A 10,573-nucleotide genomic window follows, 5' to 3' on the forward strand; every position below is an offset into this window, starting at 1 on the left:
TCTCACCTCTCACGTCAGGGAAAAAAATCAAACAAAATTATAAATTGATTACATTTTCTAAAACTACTAATTATCTTTTTCTCATTCATCAAATCATTGTAAACTGAGTTCCATTAGAGAGTTCGTTGATAGCAAGCTCCACCACCGCCAATACAGGTAAGTACACTCTTCTCATTGATTCATGCACAAAATAAAAACAAAATTTTGTGTTAATGGAAATATTCGACTGAAAAATACATGACTTGCATCGATTTGTAATTTTATAGAGAAAACGGGTCATTGCAACCTAATTGATTATTCATTATTTTTTTTGCAGATGAAATTGGTTATTGCAATGAAATTGATTATTAATTAATTTTTAATTATTCATGAAATGTGAAATAAATAATGGTTTTTGCAGATTTTAAGTTCGGTTTTTAATTAATTATTTCAGATTTTTATTCATGCTTTTAGCTTTTTCTTAACAACATCTGATTAAATGTCCATATCACTCAAACAAATTATAAATTGATTACAAAATTTATAAATTGATTACCAACATCTGATTAGATGTCCACATCTGTCAAACCAATTTATAAATTTATGATATTGTTTATAATCAATTTACCAATTTTCAGAGTGCTTAATTTAATTTGACAGATTATAATTTGATTAAAATCATGAAAATCTGAAATAAATAATGGTTTTTGCAGGTTTTACGATTTGAAGTTCACCACGCATACAATTACCAATGACACAAGGTATATTCCCCATCAATCTCTTAAACAAAAAATAAATAGTAATATGCATGCTTCTGTTGATTTTAATTAATTATTACAGATTTTACATCATGCTTTTCATTAAATAAGATGTTGTATGATTTTAATCTCTAATTTCAGATTCTATTAGTTTATAAAAGAAAGAGAGAAAAAAACCCACCTTTTTTTATCGTCAACAGTTGCAGCAACAGAGTCCATCCGTCCCAATATGATCGAAACCCAAAATTCGATTTCCTGGAAATGCATATACAATAACCCAGAAAACCCACACAAAATTAACCCAAAAAAAAGTTACATTAAAAAGTATACACAGACACCAATAAACCCTTTTATTATTGTAATTACCCTATTGAATGCCAATTGAGAAAAATCACCAAAATAAACAAAGGAAAATAAATTAAGGTTTCAAGAGGGATTCACCAAACTAAATGAAGGTTTCAAGAGGAAAACATGGGTTTCAAGTTAATTGTTACACTCAACAGCAACCAAGATTAGCTTAGATAAATGAATTATCTAAAACTCCACTCTTGGCCTTTATTTACCGGAATAGAGATAAATAGTGTAAACGAGAAGATTGAATTATCACACCTCACAGTCCTTGGCCTTTATTTACCGGAATAGAGATAAATAGAGTAAACGAGAAGGCCTTATCCTTACCCTTTTATGCGAGCCTTCAACCCAATATTTGTTAGGATGTAGGTCTCAATTTACCGGCTTTTGTGACATATTACATCAGTGTCCTGAAAACATCAAACACGAAAATATTAGAACCAGAAACTTCTCAAAGCAATAGCCAATGCAAATCAATTTTATCCATTTACGGAGACAACTTGCTTTCTAACAAACTACAAATCAAATTGTAGAGTACTTGGAGAGCTCACTAATAGAAACCATAAGCTCCAAGAGTTTACAACAATATCTCATCGTATTTCCACTAAAAAAATGAGTTATTGTAACAATTAACACATAAATAAATAAGACATTAATATCCACATTCCTTCTAATTAATTAAACAAAATTTATACCCAATGTCAGAAACTCCTGCAACACAGTGCCTGCTAAAGCTTCTTTTGTTTATCATACATACATACAAATACAATGACATGAGCAAGAAACAATTGAAAAAAATTAAGCAAACCCATAATTCTTTCTGATAACTTATACACCCCTTAACCTTTAACAACTTCCATTGACAAAAACAACACTCCGTACATCATAATTGGAAAAAATCCTCAATTACATTCAAGAGTTAAGTTCGTCTTAGGCGGCTGAGAACTACACAATTGGAAAATGCAGTCTTGATCAACCAACATTCACTCACGCGCACACAAAAATTGAATGAGTTGATTTATTCTTCATCATTCTTTCTCCTTAAAACCCATAATTTTAAGCAAACCCATAATTATGAAAAAATTAGCGTCTATTCTGACAAAAAGAACGGAACTTTTAGAAGACCGAAACTTAAACAGTTTTGATTTACACAAGCTAGCTATAAGTCTATATCCAATAATATATTTTTTTTTCAAAACTTATGATTACTTAAACTTATGAGAAGCCCATGACATGGTGATTCAAGGTGCTACGTTAATTGTATTACATCCTATCCTGCTCGCTGTCCACCCAGCTAACATTTATAACTCTTAAAGCATGTCAATTATATAACAGAAAGATGAATCCTTATGAACACTAAGCCGGTAGTCTAGTATAAGAAAAATTGTGTGTTACCGTGCGATTGCAACTCTCTTTTATGCTGATTATATAGTCTTTTGAACAGATGTTCCACAATATTGATCTCTAACATCACATGTTCATTTCAGTTTCATCCCGGGAAGAATGTTGGAATTGGCAAGGACCATACAATCTTTGCTCTAATTGATGGATTAGTGAAATTTGAGAAGTATGGTCCTGACAAGAAAAAGGTTAGTTCTTAGCAATTTTTTTGGGTATGATTTAATCATTTAAAACATTCACACAATTGACATCAAAGTTATGCCAGGTGAGTGTTTATCCACGAGAAATATAGCCTGAAAACCCCAACAGCTACAAAGCAAGAAGAGAAGGATATTCTTTTCAATCACACCTAATCCTGGCATCTGATGCCACTGATAATGCTGATGAAAGTGTAATCTGCTGATAACCAAGTTTTTTTTAAAAGATTTGCATTCTACTTCCCTCTTTTTGGCTTGGTTTTCCATCTATCTTTTGTAACTAAGTTTTTCACCTCTTTTAAAGTTTACTCCCAAAGTCTATGTAGATCATTTGCACCAAAAGCGAATCTGTACTATTTGTGATATATAGCTAGCTAAAATTAGTGAAATCAATCCTTAAACTAAACCCTAAATAACCAACAATTTTCACAAACCAGTAATTTTCACAAACCAGTAATTTTCTCAAACAAACCCTATGAAAACCCAATAATTTTACCAAACACTTAAAGATAATGAGTATACACCATGAAACAATCGAAAAAAAACATATAAAATCAAATGCAAAGTATTTCTGCTCACCAAATCTGCTAAAGCGTGCGAGATCCAAGGGTTTCTAATCGCCATTTTTTGTTCCTCGTTAGTTGATTGAACTTGATAAAACCCAGAATTAATTAAATTACTTTTGTGAGTTTTCTCCAAATTTGGAAAATTGAGGTTGATTTTTTCTGTGGTTTCCAACAAATTGAGAAAATATGAAGTGAAAGAGAAGAGGGAAAGGAGGGAGACGATCCAGAAGTTGATCCAGAAATTGAGAGAGGGAAAAGAGAGAGACGATCCAGAAAATGGATCCAGGAAATGAGAGAGAAAGGAGATAGACGATAGGAGATAAAGAGATGAGAAAGAGAAGGACAAACGGGAGATAAGAAAGAGGGATCCAGAAAGAACCATTTGTGAATAAAAGGTATTTGAAAAAAAAATATCCAATTAATTATATTCAATTGAAATAAATTAAAGTTATTTCTTTTGGTGACAAACATAATAAGAAAATCTCTAATCATTCTACATTAATTTAAAGCCTTTTAAATAAAATCTATTTTAATTTAAATAAATCTTAAAATAATAATTTTAAAAAATTAAGTTACGAAAAAATTTAATTATCCATTTCCAATTTATCATCGTTTTTTTTAAAATTTATGAGTTTGTTACTGATTTAGAAAAAAAGATATTGAAAGTAGAAAATGTAGGGTATCAAAATAAAATATTTAATTTATTAAAGAATTAAAAATTTCGTTTTAGCGGAAAAGAAAAACAAAAGGCATCAAAATAAAATATTTAATTTATTACATAATGAAAACTTTCGTTTTAGCGGAAACGAAAAACAAAAGGAATCAAAATAAAATATTCATTTTATTTTATATTTTAAATTAAAGCTTCCGTTTTAATGGAAAAGAAAATACTTGATTTTAATCTAAATAAAACCATAAATAATCTTTTTAAAACAAATTAATTAGTGACTAAGTTACATTATCTACTCTCCAATATAAGTCGTACAAAATTGTGGTGTTTAATTTACGAGTTTGTTACTGATTTTGATAGGGATATTATGATAGAGTCAGTAATTGGTCAATTGAGTTATATCAAAGATAATGTCGGTTATTATGACCCACTGCAGTATCCGCTACTGTTTCCTTATGGTTCTTACGGCGGGATTTAAACAGAAGTTCGACTGGTAAAACGTTGACATGCCGAGAATTCTATGCATACACATTTCAGGTGCATATTTCTAATAACTATTTTTGTCCGTCTTATCCTTAAAATCTTATACTTATATCTTTCTGACCAAAACAAGTATTTTGTGATATTGACGCGACAACATCTTGATTATCTAACCTTGACGGGCAGTTGTCTACTCCAACAATTTGTTGTCGATAACTGTGTCAAAAGGCAAGCGAATAACTTGAGGTGGATTGCACTCAACCAAGATAAGATACGTGCTGATTTATACAAGGGTTTAGAGAATTCTTTAAATGTTGGAGAGCATAACTGAAATTCTGATTTTTCGTTGAGATATGTTAGTTGTAACAAAATAATTTTAACTTTAATTCATACTTTCACACACATCGCGTGCATATAAAACTAGGATTTGATAATGTTGTGTATGTTTTTTATATTGTGCTAATATTTTTTTTTCAAAACTTTTCAACCATGCGTTTGTAATAAAATCTTCCAATAGGTATTAAACTATTGGTTAAAAATACTTTTCTGAAAAAAATATAGAGATAGTTATTCTACGATAATAAAAATTGATTTATTAAGTTGGTTTACATGTATTCTAAAATTCACGCGCGCATCGCGTGCATAAATTACTAGTAGGCTAATACTCTTACACGGACTACAAAGCACCGCTCAGGCTCAAATCAATGCTGAGCTTAACCAGCTAGGCCCTTTCCTTTTTTGGCTTGATAATGGTAGTACAACTTTTATTTTAATTTTTGAATCTTAACCCGATAAAGATAACCAAACTCCACGAATTTTATACCAAGTATCGACAAATGGGAGCCTGATCCATTTTGACATTTTGACAAAAACCATAAAATACTTTCTGAGAAACAGCCTGATCCATTTTGACATTTAATAACCAACAAAATCTCTCTTGCCAGGCAGAGCCAAGAATCACTTCAGATTAGTAACAAAAAAGACAGTCAAAATCATTGGTGTAGAGCTGCGGATGAAACTCAATCTGGCTTAGTAAAACTAACTTGCCTCCGGTCACAATACACATCGCTTAAACTAATTGTTTCAAGGAAATTCAGCAAAAATTGCTAAATTAAACAAAAAGGAGGAAAGAGGAAGCTGAAATATTTTTTAATAAATAAAGCAGGACACACAAAATCATCCAACAGCTTAAGACTTCTGTTCTTCCTCTGCAGCTGCTTCGAAGGTCTCACCAGCAACAAGCTCTGGAACCTCGTCATCGTCCTCCTCTGCGATTGTTCCACTTCCATCGACATTAGCATTGGGTGCCCTGCTCTGGAACTGCTCTGCAAGCTTCCTCAAGTTGTCCAAGTTATCAGGTCCTGAGATTTTACAGCATTGGATATTAGAGTTTTGAACTGTGGGGAAATACCATCTTCGGGGAAATGGTAAGACTGTTACACTTACCCAACTGATTGATGATTCCAGGAAGAATGTCTTGCAATTCTGATAAACAAAAGTAGGTCACTCAGTCACAGCCAAGCAACTTATAGTATTCTCTTAAAATCACCAGTGATGAAATTCAATAAGAAATGACATTAAAAAAATGAAGGGAGGTCCATACTCTTGGTTTGTGGTGCACCACTAACAACCCAGGTATTAGCAGCAATAGATGCTTGAACTGGCAATTTAAGAAAAATAATCCATATCAGCAACAGAACAAACAATAGAGCGAGAAGAAGGATAGGATAGTCGGCCATATGATCTAAAGTCTTTCAAAACCCCATTACAACTGAAAGATACATGCTTAATTAAACATCTCAACTCACCTTTAGGATTTATAAACTGTATAACTTGATCGTCCTTAAAGATGTTCACTTCCTCAATCTGAGGGATAGCGTTCACTCCTATTCTTTTCAGAGTACTCTGAAGCCTTTTGTCGTCTGTGGTGGTAGTTTTATGGACGGCCTTCTTCTTTCTGCAATCTCCAACAAAATAATTCTTAGAAAGGAGATAACCATGATAAATAGTGAATTCACATTAACATGCAACTACGGGAAGAAGTTTACAAAATTAAGCCATCGCCAGACCTCACAACCGTATACATCCTCACTGTATACATCCTATGTATAACCTCAAATGACATTGAAACAGTAATTCTAGGTTTCCAACAGCTGAACAATATCGAATTCTCGAACGACCAACAAGAAAACACACCATAAAGCATTTGGTGACAGGGTATGGAAATTAAATTATTATTAGTGTGATTGATGCCCATATCCATGTTTGTCAGGAACAGAAAAATGACAAGACCACTTAATTGAATAACCCATGAAGAGTCAACTTCACCAACAGAGAGCTAAAAAAACATGATTACCATCTGACACCCAGTTTAACCAACTCACTATTCATTCACTGCTAGATTTCATTTTTTATGTGATACTTCTCAATATTTATTAGTCTACTCAAGTGAGATACAAGAATGGGAATTCCACAATACTTCTTTTAAACAACCAGCTTGACATTTAATGATCTCTAATGCTGAAAAGTGGGTAAAGGCAGATCGATTCCTCACAATTGATACATTTAAACACAACTCTTAGTGGATATATCAGCAAAATTCTAAAGCAAAACTCATACCTTCTCACGCTTCCCTTTCCACCAGTGCGGACCGCACCGGCCATCTTCTTGAGCTTCTCAACATTCATCTGAAGAAAGATGCAAGAGAGGGGTTAATTAGCTAAAGCATTAAACTCCAAGAGTCGATTATCATCTAATTCGAATTTGAGAGTTCATACTCTTCTATATATATAGCAGCTCAATTAGCATTAAGCGATATTGATAAGACCCCAATACATATTACATCCTTTCAGCACAGAAACACTTCACCAAAATTCCAAGTGGCAATCTTTTGCAGCAATATTCAATTTACTAAAAACATCTCAATAACATTTAATCTGAAAATGAGTACAAATTCGTGCTTCAACATCTTTCGGCTAAAATACACCTTAACCACATCTCAATAGAAAAATCCATGACGTATTCCGCACATCATTTCCGCAGTCATATCAGTAGCAAAAATAAAGCCAAAAAACAAACAAATTACAACCGCAGATACAAGCAAAATACATGAAGATTCAATTGAAACAAGTACGAAACGCACCAATCGAAAAACCCTAATTCAACAAATCTAAACAAAATTGTCAAATAATCAGAAAAACATCATCCACATTAATAAAAATGATATTAAAAACACAAAAAACCACCCTAAACCCCCAAAATATTCAGAATAAAATTCCAGATTTGTCAAAACCCTAAAACTAAAAAAACAAATCGATGAAAAATTAAAAGTTAAGATTGATGAAGAAATATACCTTTGTGAGAAGAGGAAGATTGGGAGATTAGAGGAGAGAGAAAGAGAGGTGGACGGCGGTGCCGCGAAGCAAAGGACTAGGGTCGCCCGAATGAGAGAAAATGGGGGTTTTAAGAGTGAGATGAAGGAGAGTGTGAGGCTCTTTCTACTTATCTGATAATGCTCTCATTTTATATCTGCGTTTCTCATCCTACGGTTCACATTCACTCTTACATTTTTATGATTATTGGACCTGGCCCAAGGACCAAGGCCCACCTATGCTTTTCATTTTCTTTTTTTTGGTACTATTTTTGTGACCCAATTCACAGATCATCGATGTATAGCCCATAGTTGCAGGAATCTTAGGCTCCGTTCTCGTCTGGTATGATCTGTCTGTTCTGATTTTTCATATTGCTGATCTGATCTAGTCTGATCACTATTATTACGGAGTATAATAATTATTATTATAATTATTATTATTATTATTATTATATTATATTATATTATATAATATATTATAATAATAATAATAATTATTATTAAAAAGTCAGTTCTGATATGAATGTTATTGGTCTGGTCTGATATGATTTAATAAGATCTGATCCAATAAATAACAATGGTAAGGTGAAGAGAACATGACCTTATTCGTCGATAATTTTATGATAGGTGTCACTTGCTTTTTTGGGTCTCAATTGTCAGAAGGTGTAACTTTGATCATTAATGCTTTAACTAATGTTTTAATAAAGTATATTAGGGGAAATTGATATTTAGGTGATATGAAGTATGGATCTAGATGATCTAAGAATAATATGGAGGATATGGAAGGAATTTAGGTTACTGTTGTGATTTAGATTTGAAGGATAAACTTAGAGGCAACAACTCTAATGTTGAAAACAAGGCAACGACTTGATTTCCCTAGCCTTAGGCCCTTAGCTAGTTTTAAGAATTCCCTTAAACAAACCAAAATCAGATTTAATAAACGTCCATCTTAATTGATGGCAATGATAGGTGAGTGACTCTGTTTATATAACAAAACGAGGTAAGTGTTCTAGCTAGACTGTTATTAAAAAATGTCATCTCGTTTTCTATTTAACGATGACATGGCGCCTCATCGTCTAGATTCCGTACATATGCCCCCTCATTTGTATGTCTCATACTCGATTTTATCATCATGCCGCAATTCATTTTGTTGACAACCTCATTTCTCATTGACCTAACTAAATAATAACTTAAATCAAGTTAATTTATATTTTATAATTACATAATCGAGAACAAGTGAACTGCGTTAAACCAAATTTAACCAAATTTATAAAAGTTAATTATAAGGTTTAAACTTGACTAGACCTGATAGTTATCGGACCCGGTCTTAACCTGTGGAGATAGTGAACCCGCCCTGATAATTATTCGATATGAACTTGACTCGAACCCGAAATTAACTGCTACAAGTCTGACTCAAACCCGACTCGTTAAGATCCAAACCCGAAATTGTACCCGACTAGAAAAGACCCGACCGGAACCCAACTCGAATCTGACCTATACCGAAATGAAAAAAATAACCCGATATGACCCGACCGAGTTCAGCCTGAACCCGACATTAACCCGGGTGATAAAATGACCCGACATGTGTTAGGTTATGATACATATGACAAAACATAAATCATGCGGAAAAACCATAAAGCCAGGAAACATATTATTCACACATAATCATTTAGCATAATTCAGATGCATACACTTTGTTGCGTGCCCTCCCTAGCTGCGCCCGAACCGAACAAGAACAAGTCTTTAGGACTACAAGTGTCGTCCCTCCGTAGATAGTCCACAGCACGTCCGGATCCGCCTTAAGCTTGACCAACTAGAATCGCCCTTAAGGTTGCTTAGGAATTTCGCCTATTTAGGTGCAAGTGTATGGCTGATTTTTCTTCAAAATCTTACCTTTGAATACTTCAATTGTATCTATAAATTATGATCCTAGGCACTATTTATAGAGGTATGGAAAAGGAATTATAATCCTACTAGGATTTGGATTTATTAATTAGAATCCAACTTGAACTCTAAATAATAAATTTAATCTATTAGGATTAGGATTTAATCAATACACGAATTCCGATAGGATTAGGATTCGTTACGAACATGAGCATCGTATGGCCACGAGCATCGCACCACCCGCGCAGGCCTTGCGGCCCACACGAACAGTCGATGCTCGCAGCCCAACAGCACGCTTAGCGTGCGCGCGCCAAGGCCTTGCTGGGCCTGGCGAGGCTGTGGCAGCTCCATGTTGGGCGCGCGGCTTGCTGGGCGCGGGCCTGGCTTCGTGCTGGGCCTTCGTCTAGCAAGCCTCGTCCGATGCTAATTCGTACGATGCGCTTCCGATTAAATTCCCGGTTCCGGAATTTATTTCCGATACGAACAATATTTAATATTTCCGATTCCGGAATTAATTTCCGTTTCGAACAATTATTTAATATTTCCGTTTCCGGAATTATTTTCCGATTCCGATAATATTTCCGATTCTGACAATATTTCCGTTTCCGGCAATATTTCCATTTCCGATAATATTTTCCGATACGTACCATGTTTACGTTTTCGGCAACATCTACGACTTGGATAATATTTATATTTCCGATACGATCCATATTTCCGTTTCCGGCAATATCATCGTTTCCGGAGTATTCATTTCTTGCTTGTGACGATCTCAGCTCCCACTGAAACCAAGATCCGTCGATTCCGAATATCCATAGATGGAGTATTTAATGCCATTAAATACTTGATCCGTTTACGTACTATTTCTGTGACCCTACGGGTTCAGTCAAGAGTAAGCTGTGGATTAATATCATTAATTC

At 33.9% G+C, this 10,573-nt stretch overlaps 1 protein-coding gene and 2 long non-coding RNA genes across 4 annotated transcripts; 1 reads left to right on the forward strand and 2 right to left on the reverse strand.

Annotated features, from left to right (window-relative positions):
• Nucleotides 1-21: 21 nt before the first annotated feature.
• LOC110790073 (uncharacterized) lies at nt 22-4,904 on the forward strand. The gene is made up of 6 exons (XR_008928279.1): nt 22-156; nt 693-740; nt 2,576-2,677; nt 2,755-2,880; nt 4,359-4,459; nt 4,589-4,904. It is a non-coding gene; the product is annotated as an uncharacterized lncRNA (long non-coding RNA).
• On the reverse strand, nt 33-3,636 carry LOC130468009 (uncharacterized). Of its 2 annotated transcripts, none has more exons than XR_008928281.1 (4): nt 3,266-3,636; nt 1,416-1,498; nt 919-992; nt 33-167 (listed from the first exon to the last, which is right to left on the reverse strand). It is a non-coding gene; the product is annotated as an uncharacterized lncRNA (long non-coding RNA). The 2 variants fall into 2 exon arrangements; XR_008928280.1 differs by lacking the exon at nt 3,266-3,636 and adding an exon at nt 2,484-2,747.
• Nucleotides 4,905-5,415: 511 nt separating the features above from the next.
• Nucleotides 5,416-7,913, reverse strand: LOC110790105 (basic transcription factor 3). Its single transcript, XM_021994862.2, has 6 exons — nt 7,756-7,913; nt 7,022-7,089; nt 6,211-6,359; nt 6,006-6,062; nt 5,849-5,887; nt 5,416-5,763 (listed from the first exon to the last, which is right to left on the reverse strand). Exons 2-6 carry the CDS (start codon nt 7,087-7,089, stop codon nt 5,591-5,593), a joined length of 486 nt encoding a protein of 161 aa, XP_021850554.1. The 5' UTR covers nt 7,756-7,913; the 3' UTR covers nt 5,416-5,590.
• Between the last annotated feature and the right edge of the window lie 2,660 nt (nt 7,914-10,573).

Source organism: Spinacia oleracea, chromosome 2 (assembly GCF_020520425.1).
Source record: "Spinacia oleracea cultivar Varoflay chromosome 2, BTI_SOV_V1, whole genome shotgun sequence".
Taxonomy (NCBI): Eukaryota; Viridiplantae; Streptophyta; class Magnoliopsida; order Caryophyllales; family Amaranthaceae; genus Spinacia; species Spinacia oleracea.

Coding starts and splice junctions, on each gene's coding strand:
- LOC110790105 (XM_021994862.2), bottom strand. CDS start 7,089: ATGAATGTTGAGAAGCTCAAGAAGATGGCCGGTGCGGTCCGCACTGGT. Junction 5,888..6,005: donor TGGTGCACCACAAACCAAGA/GTATGGACCTCC, acceptor TTTGTTTATCAG/AATTGCAAGACATTCTTCCT. Junction 5,764..5,848: donor TGGAATCATCAATCAGTTGG/GTAAGTGTAACA, acceptor GTAAAATCTCAG/GACCTGATAACTTGGACAAC.